The 21,400-nt window shown below is 44.8% G+C and overlaps 1 protein-coding gene across 2 annotated transcripts in view; it reads right to left on the reverse strand.

Moving 5' to 3' along the window:
* The window catches only part of LOC149274980 (ankyrin repeat and fibronectin type-III domain-containing protein 1-like), an 87,708-nt gene that overhangs the window by 19,750 nt on the left and 46,558 nt on the right, over positions 1 to 21,400 (reverse strand). Inside the window, exon 5 of one of the 2 annotated variants that reach the window (XM_089505016.1) lies at positions 8,869 to 8,997. The exons of the other annotated variant lie outside the window; for it this stretch is intronic. Coding sequence (XP_089361142.1) covers positions 8,869 to 8,997 — 129 coding nt within the window. The remainder of the gene's footprint in view (positions 1 to 8,868; positions 8,998 to 21,400) is intronic. 2 annotated transcript variants of the gene reach the window in all.

The following is a 21,400-nucleotide window of genomic DNA, read 5'->3' on the forward strand; positions in this document are numbered from 1 at the left end:
ACTCTCTCCCCGCCATCCTAAAGCGGCCCTGCGCTGCTTATCGGAACTATATAAAGCACCCAATAACGCACTTTTGCATTTCCCAGGCTAATTGTGGAAGACGTGCCCGTCTCCAGAACAGGTGCTAAATAATCTGCCTAATTGCTGGGTATTTTCGTTCTCCATAATGCACGCTGGCTTTCTATGGCTAGGCTCTGCTGTCGCCCTTTCCGAATATTCACTCCCTCTCTTATGCCGGCTTTTCTCCTTCCCTATTTCCCCCTCCTTTTCCCCTCTTGGTAAGTCCAAGTTCACGCTAAATATGGCAACTTTCATTCTGCGTAGTGAAACCCGAATCTCGGCACCAGGCTGACGGGAATCGGTATACGGCCCGGGGTTACGAGGGCCGCGCATTCCTGGCCCATACACTCCCGAGCCGCTCTCTGCGCCAAAAACGCTGGCCCCGCTACACCCTTCCACTAAAGGTCCCTTCACAAAAGACATTTCCATTGCCCCTGGCTATAGCCGGCGCTCGGTTCTCTATAGAGTTTATCAATCCTGGGTCTTATGCAAAGGGTCTGTCAACACAATGGGAGTCTGAGAGACGGTGGGACTAGATTTTAGGATTTTGCATAATAAGAATTACTTATAACCCGCTGCATTCAAAAAGAGTAAAAAAAAAACCTGTTTCAACACCGATCAGCAGGTGACGGATCCTCTCGCTCAGGAACATCGCCGGAGAGCCATCAGTACTGATAAGACTCTAAACGATGAGGAAGTAAGGAAAGGGGGTATTTTACACCGATGACCAGTAAACATCATGTAAGAAGTAAGGGATGTCTTGAAATATGGCCCCCAGACACCACATCCGTGACCCCAAGTGAGCAGAGATGGAATTATAAAGAAGAAATATGACCTGAGAAGGGATAATGAGCTCCGTGCGGGGAGATCTTAATGAAAAGAGCAAAGGTCTAGAATTGGGGCGACAGCTGATTACCGATTGATTTTTCCACATTTAGAACCCGGCCCCAGAACTGCCGATTACACAGAACGTCCACTTCGTAGGAAATGTAGGAGAAAGTAGATGCATGTGAGACCATTAAAGGTGCAGTTCTACTAACACACAACATTAACTGTACTAAGCAACTATATGAAAATGTTAAGCATATAAACCTCAAAAGATCCGATGTTATCTTCTTTCTGATTAAAGTTTTCAAGGCACAAGAAGTTTAACAAGAGTTTTCGGCTTCCATGGCAACAACCTATCAGCGCTTGCTTCTGTGTCACATGACAATCTCACTTTATAAAAGGATTTCTGTGATGGATTTGGGAATCTAGTAGTACCAGGAATGGTATTTCTAATGCCGCAGGGTACATGTATAACGGATTCAGCGGCCCCAATACCAGTTTCATAACCCTGGTGACTTAACTAATCTTTTATTAAGTAATACATGTTCTGTATGTACCTTCTACCTCCCCAAACTGTAACCCTTTCCTCGCCGATCTTGATTTCGGAATGAAGCACAAGACGTTAACAGCACAAAAATAACTCTGGGGAAAAACATAGAGGGCGATCTCTGAAACCGAATCGCTCTGACCTGTCACAGCATTTATTAATGTTTCCCCGGGAATCCTGAGAGATCCCACAAACCGTGTACTGAACCCTTTAACGCGGCAGGCTACCAACGCCACGAGGAATCGGAGCGACTGTCTTGGGGTTTTAATGCTCGGGCCATCATTAAACAAATCTCAGTATACAGCAAGAACGTTACACGCATTTATATTACTGCAATTATGTAAAATGAACGCGATGGCGAGGCTGCGGAAAGCAGCGGCTCGGTCTGCTATTTGATGTAATAAAGCAGAGTGTTGTAGACGTTTCCATGGAGACGCGAAAGGCTACCAGATTAGCATTAGAGGAGTCATGGCTGCTGGAATTTGGTTGGAAGCGTCAGGATGGGGGATGCGAAGGAGAAAGCAAAGGCTGCCACCCCCCCCCACGGCTCCCTCCGGTGAAACAAATCTGACCCCACATGGAATTGTAAATGACTCTAATTTGTCTCTCTGTCCGGGCTGTCTGCAGGCGGCGGAGGTATTTAAAGGAGAGGCCGATCACCAAAATATTATTTTTTTACTGACAGCGAGTGTAGCGTTCCTTGCTTAACCCTTCAGTGGAGCCGTTACGTGTTCTACGGTCTCTCGGTAGTTATAAAGCTTTGGCTCTTTATGCTCCGCTGTGAGGGGATGGAAACTGTTTTTAACCAAATTAAATGAATAAGGAGACAGGCTGAGAAACTGGAGTAGGGAATGGGAACCGGTGTATAGTCTGCTAAAAGATAGGTGAATATACAGAATGGATTCCCATCAGATGTGGTAATGTCTGATTGCTGACATCCTGGACTGAAATGGTAAATGTTAGTGTTAAATGTCTGTGTTTAGTAATTGTTGGCCATATTGTTTAATCCAGAAACAATAAGGCGACGCAGGGCCATACTGATGAAGAAATACACGAGGAGTAAAGGATAGGAGCGTTCCGTGGGTTCCTACAATCGCTAAAGTGTAAAAATGTAGGGAATTCTAATTCGGCCGTGACCCAAGCTGCAGAATTCTGATCCCTTTAGTTGCTCGTTGTGGTCGCGTCGCGTTACATCGCAGCTCTGTGGATTCAGGCCCTGATGATATTGGGCTTCTTCTGCTAAAGCTGTGGGAACCTATGGACAGATTGTCGTTTAGGCCGACTTCTGGAACCCCTAGGGTGGAATAAATGCATATTATCGTGCAGCTCCACCACGAGAAATGATCTGTCCGGTATATTTCCAACTATCCTTAGCACCGGAGCCGTGAGTCTCAGCGGCCGCTCAAAACGTTCCAAATGTGTATGTATTGTATGTAAAATGTTAATTCCAAAAAAAGCAGCAGAATCCTCACCTGCCCAGAGGGTGTTATTACCCGCGATGGAATCCACCAGTTGAATCCACCATATGTTAAATACGTACAGTCTTAAAAGCAGTATCAGCATTACAGATTTAGCCCCCCCAATAAATGCCATCGACTTAGTTCACTGGCCACAAGATCCCACCAAGCCATTTGACTCCCTGCTTGTATGAGTTCTACAACTACAGTCCCCAGCGGGGCATGAAGAGAAAGAATTGATACAACGTTGCATGAAAAAATACATTATGGGCCCAGCAACATGGATTGTATTATTGATAAAAAAATGGGCTAGGATGTCCTGTTAAATAAAGCAAGCACTGGCCCCCAAAGTGCTTCCCTGCTTCCCGGAGTGTACATCCTTCTGTGATGTTACACACATACCGCAGGACAGCACTGCAGGCGCTGGACAGCAACTCATCAAATGGATGTGTTTCCTGTAATTGTTAGGTTGGACTACAACTCCCACAATCCCCACTCAGTCTACTTTTACGAAGCATGCTTTATGTCCCTGCTCCAGCAGCGGCAGACTAAGGATATTAATTAATTATTATTATTATTTATTGTTTTATATAGCGCCATCAAATTCCGTAGCGCTGTACAATTGGTGGACAGGACATAACAAGTAGCATGTAACATAACGAAGTGACTTACAGAGACAACAGGTGAGGAGGGCCCTGATCAAAGAGCTTACAATCTATGACACAAAGAGCAATTCTGGTGCAAAGTCCACAGAGGGTTCTTATAGCACCAGAATTGCCCCAACTTCACTGCCTCATATTAGTAACATCTCCCCCCTTATCTGCTTTCTAATTCATTAAATAAAGACTAATAATTATTCACTATCCCCACCCGCCCCTTATAACCACTAAACAAAAGCAAAGTCTAAAACGGCAACATATTAAGAAAAACATTTGACGACAATCTGACCCGTTCTTTATTCTAAAACTAGACGCTTAAGTTCAACTGTAAAAGTTATCATTAAATACGAACAACCTGACCATCGGTGCCCGTCGTATCCCTACAATGGCGGCTGCACATGCCTCTGGCGCCCCCTGCTGTTTCGGAACGAGGGAGTGCGGATGTGATGGCCATTTCTCCTACACTATTCCTTCTTAATTGCCAACTGTGACAGTACCTTAATCTGGTCCTGGAGCGGCCCTCGCACCGCAGCGGCCCTCACCCCTGCAGCACCGCAGCGGCCCTCACCCCTGCAGCATCGCAGCATTAGATCTTCTTTATGCCGTGAATTGACTAAAGATGCCAAGCTCCATACACACAAAACCTGTGATGACTTGCAGGGCTGCCGTGTAACCTCGCTATAAAATGTTCCATTGTTTCCCAAACTCTTTCTGCATAAAGCTTTTAAAAAGTATGAATATGTAGAAGCGAGTGCTTCCGGCTCCCACGGGCCCAAGCAGATACACGAGGAAACACCTGCCGGGACGTCGCTGCCCAAAGCTTCATAAATGGCAGTGACTACAGGGCTCAGTCCCTTATATGATATACGATATATGATATAAGGGACGGGGCAATTTCAGGTCAATGTTGGCTTTCATTTGTTCCCTATTGCTTTTGGGAAACGCCTTCCAGACTCTCCAGTTTAAAGGCTTCATAGCCCAGTAAGAAACCCTTACAAAGAGTTTGCCCAATGGCTCTACAGCATGAAGAATCTGCTAAAGGATGCCTAATGTTATCATTCACCGGCTTTCAAATATTACCCTGGAGCGTCACTTTCAGCGGTAATATGGGGAGATCTGGCTGTACTTTGTGTTGCTTTGATGGACGCCACACATTGCTCTAAACAGCCGGAAGCCATAAACGAGGTATCTAAAAACTCAGCCAAAGCAAAACCATAATATCCTACTTTTATTTGGACAATAAGAGTGATGTTTAGCGAAGTTATTTCTTTTGCTTATTACATCACTCTTTCACATTACAAAAGGACTGACTGACAATTCTGAACCATCAGCCATAATAAATGCTCCAAACGCCCAAATCAGGCACCACGGAGGGTATTTTTCCCTGGTTATGAATTTTTGGATGGTGGCCGGCTATGATCTTCCGGCTGACGTTAAACACTTCGGTGACACGCTGGCCGGCGGACCTCCGGGTCTCCGTTAATCCCCTCGGCAGCCATGTTTAAAAGGCTCTTAACCATCATAACCATTTCCACTGCAAAAACTATAATCAATTAACGTGAGAACCCGTCAGAATGAACAAGGGGCAAGCAATTTAATCTAAAACTAAACGAGCAATGGTTGTACATGTGATTTTATATTAATCTATGGCTGTCCTGCTGCTACAAGATTTTATTTAGCGAGATTGATAAATAAATCCTAATAATAATTGGGGGGGCATTCTTTCTGTGACCATGAACCATAATAATGAAACAAGAATAAGGAATAAAATGTGAAATAAGTGCTGTCTGTGCATACGCAGAGTCACTACGCAGCAGACCGAGGATATATCACCAAATACCGACTGGGTATCAGCCGCAGTTACACTGTATCCTCTACGTAAAGGGGAGAGACAGAAATCTATCTGTTTGATCTAAATACATCACATTCTTGCAAAAAAAATTTGGGGCAAACCAAATGTTGAGTTAAAAATGAATTCCTTGTAAAATCTCAGTTTAATCCCCCGGCCCCTCTAACTGGAAATCTATTATTTCGGGTTGCGCCGGATTGGCCGTAGCCGTAAAGTATGTTGGGCATAAATTGTTGGCGCCGGCGCCAGACGGGATGTTTGTGTCCCGCGGTATTATAGCGCAGAGTAAAAACAAAGTAAAGCATTTCTTATTTCTGAAAGATATTAACGAGGGACCAGGAACGGGAACCACTAGCCGGACAGCTCGCTTTCATTCTTCCCACCGCGGCCCCGCCGACGTTTCCCAGAATGGGAGGGAAGCCTCGGTGTTTATCTCTCTCCCTGTCCGTACTCCGTTGCCCCCGGCTTCTCTTTTGGCTTGCGTGCCCACCACAAACTACTTTCACACACAGCAATCCGCAGGAACACGGTTCTCATCCAAAATCCCGTGCGGCATGCGCGGCAGCTCCCAGCCGGCATTATTTTAGGAAGCAGAGAGGCTCAGGGATCATTAGTGGGACATTGCTAAAAGGAGAATGGGGGGGCGGCATCTTCTAACATAAGGAAAACTATAGAGTCCCAACAACATAAAGATAAACACAAAGCCTGCTCTTCCAAGCACAAGGTCGCTGTTGCTTTAAAATGAAGGACAGCAACCACGCGGAAGAGCCCAAGGAGCGCCCCGTTCCCCCAAAGGTGAGCAATTCTGCACTGAATAGGTTAATTATTAAAAATGGTAAAAAACTGATTTTTGCGAGGAGTCTTTTAACGGCGGGCGGCTTACCTTGGTGGGAACGCAGAACACAGACTGGCTTCTCTTTTACTAAGCTGAATGGTAAACATGTCATGTTTTAACGTTTCGCGACTTCACATTCAAGTCACCATATTTCGAATGAAACGTATCGGCGGCTGGCTCTATCACATATGTCCTCGGGTGGTATTTTTGTATTCATGTTAAAAATGACTCGTGGGCTAGTAAGACCGGCCTCACGTGAAAGCGGGAGCCTCAGAACTATCCGCAGAAAGCACGGCATATTGTGTGTCATATGCTGGAAAGCACACAGCGAGTGTCCTATTTGACTCATATCATCGTTTTCCTGATGAAAACCCACCAATTATCCAAACAAACAAACTGCCGACCTCCTTATCCATAACGCTTTGTGTGCCGCATCCTACTGGGAAGCACGAGGGGCTCATAGAGGCGTTTAAATAGATTTCTGTATGACAAAGAATGGATTCTTTATAAAATGTTATATTGGGAAATCTATCCAGCCAGAATAGGACATGGATACGGAATTAATGAAGATGATGGCTCGTTACAGTCCGTGCTGCTCTGGGGTCTCTCTTCTGGCACTATGTTTTGCCCTGTTGTACCCTGGCCAGAGTAGCAGCTTATTGCCATTTTTAGGGTATTCTAGGGCTAAACAAACATATTATTGTTCTGTATCCCATAGTAAAGCGCTGCAGAATATGATGGTGCTGTGTAAAATAATAATGATGGATAAATAGTAACAGGGAAGGGGCAGATCTGCAAGGAAGGTGTATTTTATCAGCCCCTCTACACTCTGTGCTCCTCTAAAAATAAACGGCGCGCCTGGATATGTACGAACCATGGTCGCCAATACAAGCTCGCATTGTTTCATCTAACATGAAGATCTATGGGAACAAAAATGTTTCTTTTGAACCTTATTTTCCAAGGAATACATCAAGGTCCCAGAATCAGGACCCTCGGGGGGAATTACCTGGTGGGGGAGTAACTTGGCAAAATGATAATGATGCTTGTTACGAGAAGGAGGAGAAGAAACAGGGATCGGCCCAAATGACAACGGCTCTATTGTCTTTATAACGCAAATATAAATATTAACTATGGAACTCAGCACTTTTATGAACACATAAAGTCCCCGCTCCGCAGCCGTGTCCAGACGGCGCAGTCGTTGGGTTTGTGAGCCTTTCATACTTACTGTAGCTCTGAAATGTAAAAGTGTGTTTCAGAGAAATCTAAAAAGTATTTATACGAGACTGATACAGCAAGCGGTAAAAATAAAGAAGAGATTCTGCTGCAAATTCTGAAAAGTGGTCTTATCGCTATAGCAACTAATGGACTCGTCCAATCAGCATTCCACTGGCTACTATGTTGATGAGACTACTTTTCAGATTTGGCACCAGTTACTTACATCGTAATATCATCCTATTTCCAGCTGCATGCACCAAATGGCACGCCACTTATTTCCAGAGGATATTTTCTTTTTAAGTACAGCGTTTGCCGGCGTGAAGGCAAGTAGGACAATTGGGTCACAAAAGCAATCTGTGTTGTGAAAAGGAGACACGTGGGTATTCAGGACACGTCCATCCACAGAGACAGAGAAACGTGGTTGTAGGAACCAACGAATCCCTTAAGGTTCTCTGTAAGGAAATAAACCAAGCGCCTCCTTTCTGTTTCTTCACATGATAGACGCGGCACAGACCCTGTCCTGGCTCTTGGTTACTTGAAGAACAAATCTAAAATTCATACAGTGACTGACAGTCCCTTGTGGTTCAACTCCTTCTCACGCTCCAACCCTTATCACCGTACAGACCCCAACAATGCCCTCCTGACACTACTATGGCCTATGGCTCCCTACTCCCAGCCTTATATTCGTCCCTTTACAGTCTCTGAAGACTTGGTGCAAAGCTGCCTTGTACGCCTGGACCCCAAAATCACACAAAGTTTTTCTCTAACCCACTCACTTCTCATATCATCCAAAGTAGCAGCGCCTTCTCCCGCAGCTTAGATTCTGAAACAATGAAAAACCAAGAAACTTATCGTCTAACCCCATATTTGTCAGTTACTTCTAATATAACGCATCAAATGGCAAACTGATCATTAAGCAGCAGGCTGGATCATAGGAACTCTTCTTCATCAAGACTCTTATTATCAAAATCATAGTAATTTACCCCCGGGGCTCACACATTTTGTATACTTTAGGAGCTATCATGGCATATACCGCGACCAATCTGATTCTGCAGGAACCCAAGAGATGGCGCATCCACAGAGTTCTCTAAAAACTTTAAAAAGTTGGGCAACATTGGTGAGATTTGTAGGAGCCAAGAATGGCTTCAACATTTAACTTAAATCAGATGTTATCTATGACGGCCAGTTCCAGGATGGTCCTGAATCGCTGTCTGAATGAGGCCAAAGGCAATATCTCAGCGCTTGGTGACTTGAACTGGAATGTGACAAACATTTCTCCAGCGCTCAGGAACATTTTTAACTGGAATTAACAATAGGTTTAAAGTACTAACCAGCTATTGTAAACAGATATATGACGTGTTCATTGATGCATTAACCAAAATCAACAAGGATGTGGACAGTTCCGTGTCCCGTCTCACCATTCAATGCTTAGTGATCTTTGCCGGAACATCGGCTGCTCCAGAGGTGCCAAGTCCGCATCGTTTCTTTTCTCAGACCTCTCCTTGAAGGACAAACGATGGGTGAACTTTGAAAACCCCCCAAGGGACCTGCAGGAAGAGAAGATTAAGACTTTATCTCCATCCGGAATGATTTCCCGTTATCTCAGGACCAAGTTGGGTTGATCTGGTTCCACCTGCTCCTGTCTCGCACCGGACCTGCAAAGTACCAGAAATCTCCAGGATACGGCATAAAAACCAAACAATTGTCTCTTCCAGGCTTAAATAACAGAGGTTGGGGGAATGGCAGAGCGCTGCATTGTATGACGGCTATTTATAGTGCATTTGCACAGAATGTACCGCAGTACAGAGATGAATCATGGCAGATGTGCAGCGTACCGGCATATGTAACAAACATCGTATCGGCAGTCACACACGGGCACGATCACGACTGATCACAACCGCAACACAAAGGTGTAAACTTTATTATTAAACCTCGTGGCTGGGTACAGACACGTTCGTGGGGCATTCTCATGTCCTGGGCAGGTTCTATTGCTTATGTTTTAAAGCAGGGGCTTCTTTCAGGTTATCTGCAGACTGGCCGGCATGGGGTCACTTAAGGCTCTCAGGGCTTGCCAAACTTGACGTAGTGTCGGGCAAAGCAATATATGCCCATATAGTGTGACAGAATTATATATATACATATGAACTACAACTCCTTGCACGCCCCTCCAACACGTAGCACGTTGGCAGTTGTGGTCCAGGGCTGCTATAATGCCAAGGGGGGCACATTTCCTTTTTATCATGGGTACATACCGTTACATAAGGTTAAAAAAGCACATCAGTTCCAGCTTTTAGCCACATTCACACACTATTCACACGCGCCTTCTAGTGAATAAAGGCAAACGACAAAACCAAAGATGATTACGATCATGTCATTAGGATTATTACGTCTCGCATTCGTTTTATAGATTCGATAATTTAGCTGCGATACAGGAGCCGCGGCAGACACAGTACCGCTTAGATGAAGCATTTCGTGTCACACTGAATAAAGTCTTGTGTTTTACCCGGATTTGTGCCTGCGCCGGGAGCGCTCCGTACGCCGGTGACGAGGTGACAGGGTATGTTTTTGGACCTGCCTGAGACTTCTGAAAGTGCTCGTAGGTATTTCTTATCTCTAAAGTTCAGTGTGAATTTCAGATCTTGTTTCGAGTTGTCAGCCCGAATGATTATCTGGGATTTGTGATGTCAGCCGGTTGTCAAAATAGGCTATGAAAAGAAGGGACTCGGCCCATTCGCGCTCCGTGGGCCGCTGTGATGTGTGTTTCGGCTCCGGCAGAGGAGTGCGGCGGACACAACATCCATTATACGGCTAACCCGTTATTACCTCGCGGGAGCGACTGGCTTCCTAACCAGGGCGCTATACAAGTACATCGAGAGGTGTATCGAGAGAAAAGTCTTTAACTATAATTGCATATTATACCGGGATGTAAATAGTACAAACACCAGCGACCTCTCAACCTTCAACCATCCAACTAAAAATAAGATTTGGATTAATGTCGCCCCCCCCCAACGCAAACCAGCAAAGGGACGGCATCCTCAGATCGCGCCGCCGCATTCTGTATCGACTGTTTTAATAAGAATCACGCGACATGCATTCTGTTCTCTGAAGATTTATGTGATTTTCATACATGACTCTTTAATAACGAGATTAGAAAAACACCACCAGATATTCCCCCTTCGTGAATATATTGCCAACGGCGGCTGTACTCGTTCCATACAATCACATGGACAAGGGTGGAGGGATTCAGATGCACTGGGCAGGCAATGGAACTCGCTGACTATAATACGGCTCAGGCTGGCAACACATGCTGAGATACTCAAACAAAAAATGTAATGTTTTACTTTACTGTGAGGGTGGTGTATGAGTGGGACAGCCTTCCAGCACAAGTGGTAGAGGTTAATACAGTGAGGGGATCGGGAGGTTACAACGTTACGAGTGGGCTCAATCACATGTACTGTGTGGCTACATTGTGTGAGTCCAACATCTTGGGCCAAATTAGAGGATGTACAGGATTTTTGCAGGCAGGCTAGGTGGGTCGAAAGGATCATCAGAATCACACGTTTTGAGTGTTTTATGTCGGAAATGGGCATATAAATGTACAACCTGCACAAGTCTCCTGGTGAAGGATAATATGACAGTTTATCTACATGAGGTCGGCTGTGCTATAGGCAGTTCCCTGGGTCCTTTCAGCGCGGATAATCCGTGAGATATACCGGTATCTCAATCCGCTGAATGATTTTTAACTCCATCCTAGATGAATTTCAGTAAGAGATTTATTCTGCAGTTGGCTTTCCTCACACGAGGCTTTGGGCTAGCGGTCTGGTTTAGCGTTTAGTGTCAGGAACGTTCTCTCGCGGTGATCTTTATTACTCGGATTGCACCCCGATTTAGAGCCGGGCTGGATGTGGCTGTAAAACGCCGGCAGTGAGGAGGTTTCAGAAGAGTCCTGGACTAGGGGCCATTTTTTTCGTTTGCACCTGTTGAAAAGTGCAGAACAGGTGCAAAATGATATTAAGTAATAACGCCTTCGTCATACGTCTCTTTAAAAAGGTATTAAGTTTTGCATTTGGGCCGCTCCGTGCATTAATTTAACGCGCAGGACACAAAGCCGGGGTCGTGATCCTTGCTAGAATTAATCTTTCTGGCGGTATGGGTTGGATCCCCAAAGCTAATATCTAACGAGATTTCTGATGCTGATGGGCCGTACCAGATTCCTTTTCGGCATTCGCTGTTCTTGTTGAATGATTTCAGGTGAATCTGGTTGTCTGTCTTTTTCTAAGGGTCCATAACCGCAAACTCGGGGTGAGAAAAGCCCTTAATGTGCTACTAAAGGAGTTTAAGGGTATTTAAAGTGCATTTTAGAGATCAGTAAACCTAGGAAAGGGTCTGGGGGCGCTAAAGGCTTCCCCCCACCAGTTATGTGGTTGGTAGTCAAGACAAGGTCCTCACAGAGAATAGTTCTGCTGGTCTTGACACATTTTCCTATTGGAGTCTCTTGGGTAAAATAGTCCATTACTTTTAAAAAGGAGTTCTTATCTGTAACACAATTACACCAAATGAAATGGAAAATGCACAAGTTGTCGGTATCGTTACTGAGAACCCTTCATGATTCTAAAGGCTGTAAAGGTTTCTGTTTAAGGGGATTTGTACTACTTTGTTGAACGATACACGGTGAGAGGAGAAGCCTGACACCCATCGCTTACCCCAGGGTACATTGTGTGGTCGGTAGCAATGTGTCTGTTACGGCTTCTGGTGTAGTTAATACTCGGGGGGGGGGGCAAAACAAATGCAACTGAATTGTGATGAGCTGGTAAATATCAAAACCTGATTCCTCCCCATCTATTAAGTACTGGATTGCTACAGCGTAATACATATGTTGGCCGCAAATTTTATCTACACTTACACCAATCACAGTTACAATTACCAAAAGTGAGTGAAAAACCTCACAGAATAAAAAAGCCACAGACATTTAGTAGGCATGTGATATATAATAGTAACAGTTGACGTCCCCATCAATAATGTTTAAGAATGCGGTTGGTGTGTAACAAACATAAGATGGGGAAATATTTATGTTACTATGAACGCGTGTCATTCTGCCAAACATACCAGCCTGTAATCACTCCAATGCCAGCTCGATCGACCTTCCCGAAGCGCGTCGTTCCTGGTGGAAGGTACGATGTGAATGCAAGTTCTGACCATCGTCAAAACCAGATGGAAGGGAAGGGGGAGGCGAGGAAGGTAATAAGAGTTACCTTCGCTGAGCCCGAGAAGAGTTATTGCAGCATAACCTAACCCGCTCGCTGTAACTCCATCCTTCGGACATCTCCTGGATCAAAATCAAACCGTGGAAATAAATAAGTGAAAATGACAGGCAGGAGTTTGCAGCAAACGAGAAGAGCATATGTAGAAGAAGACAGAAGTCTCCTGACCTGGGCAGTCTGTGCCCACCACCTGTTGGGGGTTAACTGCCGGTGCTGGGGGGCTTGTGTTTCCAGCCTCCCATGTATCCAATTCTGCAAATCCTGTGGTTTGTAACAACTTGATAACACAGCAGTCCTTATCTTTTAACCCTATGTTCACCAGCGTGGGATTCCTTTCATAGAGCGCAAACTGCCACTCACAACACTAACATGCAACTGAAGCTGTCTGTCAACCCATCATTTATCCGCCTGTTTAACCTTACGCTTCTTCTACAACCTTCCTCGCCATCACAAGCACCTACTCTCAAGTACACAGCGTACCCCGTATGTTAACAACCGCTCCGTGAGTTAGAGCAGACACTTACCTGGCGTGAGTCTGAGCTGCGGCGTGTCCACCTTCGCAGCCACGTTCAGGACACCAAACTGCATCGCCGGAAAGCGTGGCAGCGCCGTGTGCAGCGGGCGCCGGTGCTGTCCATTTGCATGCCGGATCGTAACATCAATATCCCCGAAACATGACGCTGCTTTCTGTGCTCTGCCCTCACCTCTTTCTCTCGTTCTCACTGTTTTCTGCACCTCTCTCCTTCTGTCTTTTTTTCCCAATCTTGTTTCTATAGAAACTAGATTAGCTGGTAGAGGGGGGGGGGGGGGTGGACTATAACAGCCCCATGTGACTAAGATTCCAACACTGAAGAATCTCACTCTTTTTTTCTCCCGTTTCACTGAATAGTTTTTTTTTTCTTTTTTTACATAACAAGACATTGTTTGGTACCCAAAGAAACAGAAGATAAGAGAGCGATCAGGTGAACAGAATGAGCCAAGAACGAGCTCACAGGCTTCAGCCAGGACGACATGTCTGACCCGCACAATAAAATAACCTTCTGGGCGCTCTTTCGACCTCTTTAAACTACAGCTTTCTTCCTAAAATTAAACCTATCAGGTGTGGTTTTACTAAAGCTCTTATTACTCTCAGCCGGCTGTTGGGAGTTGCTTTGCAATGATGTAAATTACCCAGCCATGAGCAGTGGGATCCGCTAGTGCAAAAACCCGCATCATATACCATCAGGTTCTTATTTTAGGATATTTAGACCACGCGTTTAAAATGATGTGAATCGTTTCAAGAGCTACTAGAAAAGGTGACTTTTTACAGATTAAAAGTTTATATATTTCCCCAAAGTGCTGTTTATGTATCGTTTTATATTTTGAGTTTATTTTCAATGGTATTTATTTCCGATAGTTGTGTTGTAATAGTGAGTGAGTTGTGTTGGAATAGTGAGTGAGTTGTGTTGGACTAATGAGTGAGTTGTGTTGGAATAGTGAGTGAGTTGTGTTGGAATAGTGAGTTAGTTTTATTGGAATAGTGAGTTAGTTGTGTTGTAATAGTGAGTTAGTTGTGTTGTTGTGTTGGAATAGTGAGTGAGTTGTGTCAGAATAATGAGTGAGTTGTATTGGAATAGTCAGTTAGTTGTGTTGTAATAGTGAGTGAGTTGTGTTGGAATAATGAGTGAGTTGTGTTGGAATAGTGAGTTAGTTGTGTTGGAATAGTGAGTGAGTTGTGTTGGAATAGTGAGTGAGTTGTGTTGGAATAGTGAGTGAGTTGTGTCGGAATAATGAGTGAGTTGTATTGGAATAGTCAGTCAGTTGTGTTGGAATAGTGAGTGAGTTGTGTTGTAAGAGTGAGTGAGTTGTGTTGGAATAATGAGTGAGTTGTGTTGGAATAGTGAGTGAGTTGTGTTGGAATAGTGAGTTAGTTTTATTGGAATAGTGAGTTAGTTGTGTTGTAATAGTGAGTGAGTTCTGTTGTAATAGTGAGTTAGTTGTGTTGGAATAGTGAGTGAGTTGTGTTGGAATAGTGAGTGAGTTGTGTCGGAATAATGAGTGAGTTGTATTGGAATAGTCAGTTAGTTGTGTTGGAATAGTGAGTGAGTTGTGTTGTAATAGTGAGTGAGTTGTGTTGGAATAATGAGTGAGTTGTGTTGGAATAGTGAGTGAGTTATGTTGGAATAGTGAGTTAGTTTTATTGGAATAGTGAGTTAGTTGTGTTGTAATAGTGAGTGAGTTGTGTTGTAATGGTGAGTTAGTTGTGTTGTTGTGTTGGAATAGGGAGTGAGTTGTGTTGGAATAGTGAGTGAGTTGTGTTGTTGTGTTGGAATAGTGAGTGAGTTGTGTTGGAATAGTGAGTGAGTTGTGTTGTTGTGTTGGAATAGTGAGTGAGTTGTGTTGGAATAGTGAGTGAGTTGTGTTGGAATAGTGAGTGAGTTGTGTTGGAATAGTGAGTTGTGTTGGAATAGTGAGTGAGTTGTGTTGGAATAGTGAGTGAGTCGTGTTGGAATAGTGAGTTGTGTTATATAACCGAGCTGTTGCTTTAAATGTTTCTTCTCATGACTATAATGCTTTAATGTGATTTTATTATCAGTTATTCTGCGTCTGCCCTTTTGGGGTCGAACCCCGTTGAAGCTCCTGTATAGTAACCGCGGAGACCGTCAGCTCCGTCAGGTAAGAGAAAAGAAATACTAATTGCTGTGACGGGTTTGATGAGCCGAACATTCTGAAAGCGGTTATACGTTTAAAAGGATCAGACTTACAGAAAACAAATACGCAGAAATAGCAGTAAGATGTTTAATCTCTTCGGCCCCCGCAGCCCAGATACAGGCTTGTTTTTGTTGATAAAACATTCTGTGTACACATACGCAGGGCACCACTTAATGAGTTCTTTTTTCATGACATCATCAAAGAGATCAAGGAGTGATCCAATTACTGTGTTACATAATCAATATTGATTGCAACGCTGCGAGATGTATTTAATGGAAAACTGTATGAACGGCCATATTTTGAATAATCTGAAATCAGCAGCATACTGCGTGCCACCGATGATGTCAAGCAGAGCTAAATTACACCACAAAAGAAAAGGTGGCCGAATGCTCACGACCGTGTTTCCAATTTTGAATTTCTCCACAGAAATGTTTCTCCCCGTGTCGCAGATGAAGTGCGTGCGAGTGGCACATTGTGGTGATACAGGTGAAGGAGCCGCGTCAGTTCGTTGCACTCTACGTTCTATCGCTGTTCCTTCGTTCTATGTCCGGTGCCGTGACCGGGAGAGACCCTGCCTGCTCTAGAGGTGACCCCAGATACAGCCCAATGCATAATGCAGAGCGTTTCTCCTCTACAGCCGAATGATATCCAGAGACCCGCTCCACGAACAAGGCGTTCAGTCAAACCCAGGGGCTCGCAGTGACCTCTAGGTGCGTTTTCAGCTCAGTAAAGCACTTATTCGTTAACACGCTAGAATGCCAACAGCACATCTGTTTGCTAACTAGAGAATTTGATACAGCATGTTAGAAATACATTACTCATACCATGTATATTCATACAATCATTTTACAGGCACAAATCACGAATAATCGCAATTATTTATAACGAGGAATAGGTTTTGTGTTAGCGGTTTTGCGTAAAACCAAATTCCCAGGTTCTCTTTAAACGTTTTCCCTTGCAGGCAAAATTCTGCATTTAGATGGGAGTTTGTCCTACGGCTACACAGAAAGCATGCACCCCCCCCCCCCCAGTAGAAAGAGCGCCTTTTTGGGAAAATAAAAAAAAAAAGTCCGTCGGATGCCGGAAGTGATTTACGTTTATCCTTACAAAGAAGGTACCGGCAGCTTCTATGGAACCGAAACCTTATCGGTCATTCATAGCATATTACATATTATATTCCCATGTTCACAGATAATACAATAAGTATATGTATGTATGTATATATATATATATATATATATATATGGGTTATGACTTGGAATGAGGATCTTCAATCATAGAATGTGTGAAGAAAGGTAGGGTCAGTAACCAGGCAACATGACTGTTTCATACATATGTACCAGCTGGGAGCCAAGCTCTATTGGGTTTCATAGTATTGGGAAGAAGGGGTTGGACACCAATACGTTATCTATTAATTATGTCCGTTTGATATATTCCCCTGGCTTACTCGCGTGGAGCCTTTCCAACGTAAACAGATTCACAAGGGGAACGAAAATATAATGCCAAACAAACGATGTCTCCAGTTGGACGTAAGACCCAAGTCCGCTGTAATGTTTGTTTCGATCTTCCTCGTTAACTGTATAAGTTACAAACAAGTCACCACATGAACTATGACAGGAGGAGGACAGCCTGAGATTTATGGAAGATGAATTATTGGAGCTTGAGACCCCACCAAAGCCAGTCCTCCTCCTCCAACGCAGTCACGGTCTGTGATGACATGGGCGAAAAAATGATTCCGGAAAACAGGTCACCCCCCGCACAACCGACGGGCATCACTAAGCAAAAAGCACCCTGAACTGCCATGGTATACGGCAAAAAGTATCCAGTGTACAGGGTGACGGGTGCATAGAGGGGTATACGGGTATGTGGAGGCGTTCTACACGCGCCAGTAAAAGAAAAACAGAGGCAAAAAAAAAAATAGATTTCAAAAGATCTGGATCCTGGAAGCGAATCTGAAAGTGGAACCCGTATCAAAACCTTACGTCAAGTCAGGCCAAGATCAATGCAGAGAAAAAAGCCGGTAACAAAGCAAAGTCCAGGGCAGGCAGCGAAGAATACGAATCAAAGCTCTGATTTATTAAATCATTTGGAGACGGCAGCCCGGCGCTGGCACAGTTGGAAGCGCTGCGCTGGCAATTACTGTGTAAAAGGAGAAGAGGTGAACGCTTCCCGGCAAAGCTTTTTGGTTGTTCCTGGAAAGGAGGGTATACCTGTACCTGCGCTAAATTTATTTTTAAACAGCCAGTTCTGTGAAATCTAAGTTGCCCTGAATTCAGAAGAAAAAAAACTGACAACTCCGCCAGAACTGTCTTGGAACGCCGGCAGGATTCCGGAGGGGAATTAGCCGGGTCTTGCAGGCTTCGCATGAGCAGCAATGCAGTTGGAAAGTATGCAGAACCCTACAACTGCGCCCAATGCAACAGCCCCACGGGGCACCAACCCTTGTATGAAATCTCCCTAGGGATATATACTGACTAAACCGGGGTGAAATAATGCATTTCCATTCACTCACTAAGCCTGGCTTCCACATCCATCACCCGTACACTGCTGGAAAATGATGCTGAATAATGAATAGATTATGTTTAATCGTGCATTTTGCCGCCATAGTAATTAACAAAAAAGAACAGAAAGGTAAGTGAGCAGGAGGAATATTCTTTGGGTGGATTTGGTGTCTGAAGTGAACTAAATTTAGGAAAAGCAAAATAAGGGGAAGGCAAGAAGCGTGGGGATAAAGATCAAACATCAGGGGCAAAAAGCTTGTGCGCTTATTTTCATTATACCGGGAAGTGATTGGGAAATCATGCGCAGGCTGCTTTATACACCTTATGACTGCCGACAGCTGCAATGCAGAGGCTTCTCTGGGTGGATGAGGACAGCAGATCCCCTATTCCCATCGTAAACATACATGCGCTGCGCACGTTAATGCGAGACACGGAGAGCTAACGTGCCGAGCAGGGCTTGGGAGGGCTCTGAACACCTAAACCAGGCGCTGCATGTACCGCTCATGTCAGAGCTCGTCACTAACCACCAATTCTTTCCCGCACACACCTCATTTATATTATTCACCTACGCATTGTGATCGTTACAATCAGAGACTTGCTTATCTGCAACATTCTTACAAAAACAAAATAGCGAAACGGTTTGTAGCCAGAAGGAGTCTGAATTTTAGGAGGATTAAAAAAAAAAAACCTTTTCCAAAAATATTAGGATAACTTTACTGTCCAATGTTTTTTTTAAATTCACTTATGTATTATATCTTCAAAATGAGGTGTTATCACCATAGTAACCAAAGTAATATTCCAAACTGGAAAGTTCCACTTGTTGCTATGGTAATAAGACGACTCTTCCGACTTTGCACCAAAAGGCCCGCATTTTACTTTTACAGTAAGTAAAACGTATTTATTAAGCCTTCCCAAACCCATAGCCCTGGAAAGACCAAAAAATAGCATAAAAATAATGAAATAACAAATGGTGGAGATATTTAACTTAGTGTGTGTCGGCCGTGTCAGGCACAGCGTTCTCAGGCTGTCTAATGCCGTAATGTCTTATCCAACCACAGAAAAAAATACACGTATCCTGTGTTATAAATACCTATAAAGATCAAAATAAACTGCAGCTAAAATATGTTTTCCAACAGCAATCCTCCTGATCAGCTCTTCTGCTCCGCAGGGGGTAGAGGACCGACTTACTTTGATTACACATGTTCCGGGGCACAGTTATTCATCGACCTGTGCGTCGGAATCATGTTTCCGATGAGATTTCTTCTTCAGACGCCGGTTACACGATGCTTCTGTTTAGGGACGGTACAATAAGGAAGCCGTCGCCCAGCGCTACATCACAGAGCTCGGATCCCGCAGCCGAGCAGACGCTGATTCCGCGGCGGCGTGTGGCGTGGCACGAGGCTTGAGACGCTTTCGGCCTGAGGCTGTGGATTGGGGAACAATGACACGTACTGTTTGCAAAACACTTGGCTGATTTTATTGTTTCAGGCAAACGTGAGAAACCGAGGAGTGGGGTGACTTTAGCTGCACCCTGCAAGCAAACCCCTGTCCTACGATTCATTCAAGATGGGAACGGAGGTTTAAAACGTACTTTACAACGTTCCTTATATTTGGTAATAAAATGCTGAAAAATGGAATTTCCAAAATCTCTTTAGAAAAAAAAATTGGACTTGCAACATAATTTAAAAAACCCGCTCTTTCGCTACGACGTGGCTTTAAAAATACCAGAACATGAAAAATTAGAGCAGGGCGAGCCCGCGTAGCCCGATGTATCTTCATGCAATGAAACGTTACGCAGTTTACCCAAACTGCTTGTTAACAAAGTAAATTATTCTGTTCCTGGCCCAGATTAGTAAATTAGACAAAAATAAAAAAAAAACTCTGACAAACGGAACCCACTATGGATTTAAGGAAAAATCCACTGAAACAGAACATTGGCCATAGTGTTATATCTGAGGTTCTAGTTAAAGCAAACATGGTTGAAAGGTGACTGAGCCTTTATGGGAGAGCGACGGGGTGGGTATGAGGATTTTCCCTAAAGTCAACTAAAATAATAAGGTTTGAGTTGCGACTGAGTGATGTTTGAGGGATATTAGCCGAGCATCAAATAACCCAATAATTCTGCGTTTAACAAGAACGCATTACGGAGTCTCAAAACATTACACATGCCGGTCCTTTACACACCACCCAAACACAATACAAGCTTATATACTAACAATTCAAGCCGTGCCAGTTCTGAGACGCAAGCCTTTTTGCAGCCCTGGGAAAGCTGAAGGAGCCGAGGCGGTGATGACGGGGAAAGCCGTGCCGAGATGTGGTTACACGGGCTTGGCAGGAGCACGGCTGATGAATTTTATTTTTTATGGAGCGACGCGAACCTCCCTTGATAGCGACCACACAAACTGCGAGAGAAGCCGAGGACGGAGCGGAGGGAGCCAGGCTGCGGAACAGCACCGAGAGGGGAGAACGATGGCAAGCATCATCCTAATACTACAATCATTTAATGATAACGGCTGCAGGAACCATGGGGGCCGCACCTAATTTGGCATAATTTGTGTATGTTTAAAGCAATCAGCCCCCCCCCAAAACACTTTATCATAATAATAAAGAGAGCTTATTTTTAGCGAAGAGCTAGGATTGCAAAATGTCTGAGAATGGGTTACTGCGCTAAAATCTAACACCCCTGTATCCACAGCCCTAACACCCCCTGTATCCACAGCCCAAACACCCCCTGTATCCACAGCCCTAACACCCCCTGTATCCACAGCCCTCACACCCCCTGTATCCACCGCCCTCACACCCCTGTATCCACAGCCCTAACACCCCTGTATCCACAGCCCTAACACCCCCTGTATCCACAGCCCTAACACCCCTGTATCCACAGCCCTAACACCCCCTGTATCCACAGCCCTAACACCCCCTGTATCCACAGCCCTAACACCCCCTGTATCCACAGCCCTCACACCCCCTGTATCCACAGCCCTAACACCCCCTGTATCCACAGCCCTCACACCCCTGTATCCACAGCCCTAACACCCCCTGTATCCACAGCCCTAACACCCCTGTATCCACAGCCCTAACACCCCCTGTATCCACAGCCCTAACACCCCTGTATCCACAGCCCTAACACCCCCTGTATCCACAGCCCTAACACCCCCTGTATCCACAGCCCTAACACCCCCTGTATCCACAGCCCTAACACCCCCTGTATCCACAGCCCTAACACCCCCTGTATCCACAGCCCTCACACCCCCTGTATCCACAGCCCTAACACCCCCTGTATCCACAGCCCTCACACCCCTGTATCCACAGCCCTAACACCCCCTGTATCCACAGCCCTAACACCCCTGTATCCACAGCCCTAACACCCCCTGTATCCACAGCCCTAACACCCCCTGTATCCACAGCCCTAACACCCCCTGTATCCACAGCCCTAACACCCCCTGTATCCACAGCACTAACACCCCCTGTATCCACAGCCCTAACACCCCCTGTAT

The sequence above is a fragment of the Sceloporus occidentalis genome, unplaced genomic scaffold, assembly GCF_023333645.1.
Source record: "Sceloporus occidentalis isolate IW3139 unplaced genomic scaffold, rSceOcc1.0.p SCAF_306, whole genome shotgun sequence".
In the NCBI taxonomy this organism is placed as follows: domain Eukaryota; kingdom Metazoa; phylum Chordata; class Lepidosauria; order Squamata; family Phrynosomatidae; genus Sceloporus; species Sceloporus occidentalis.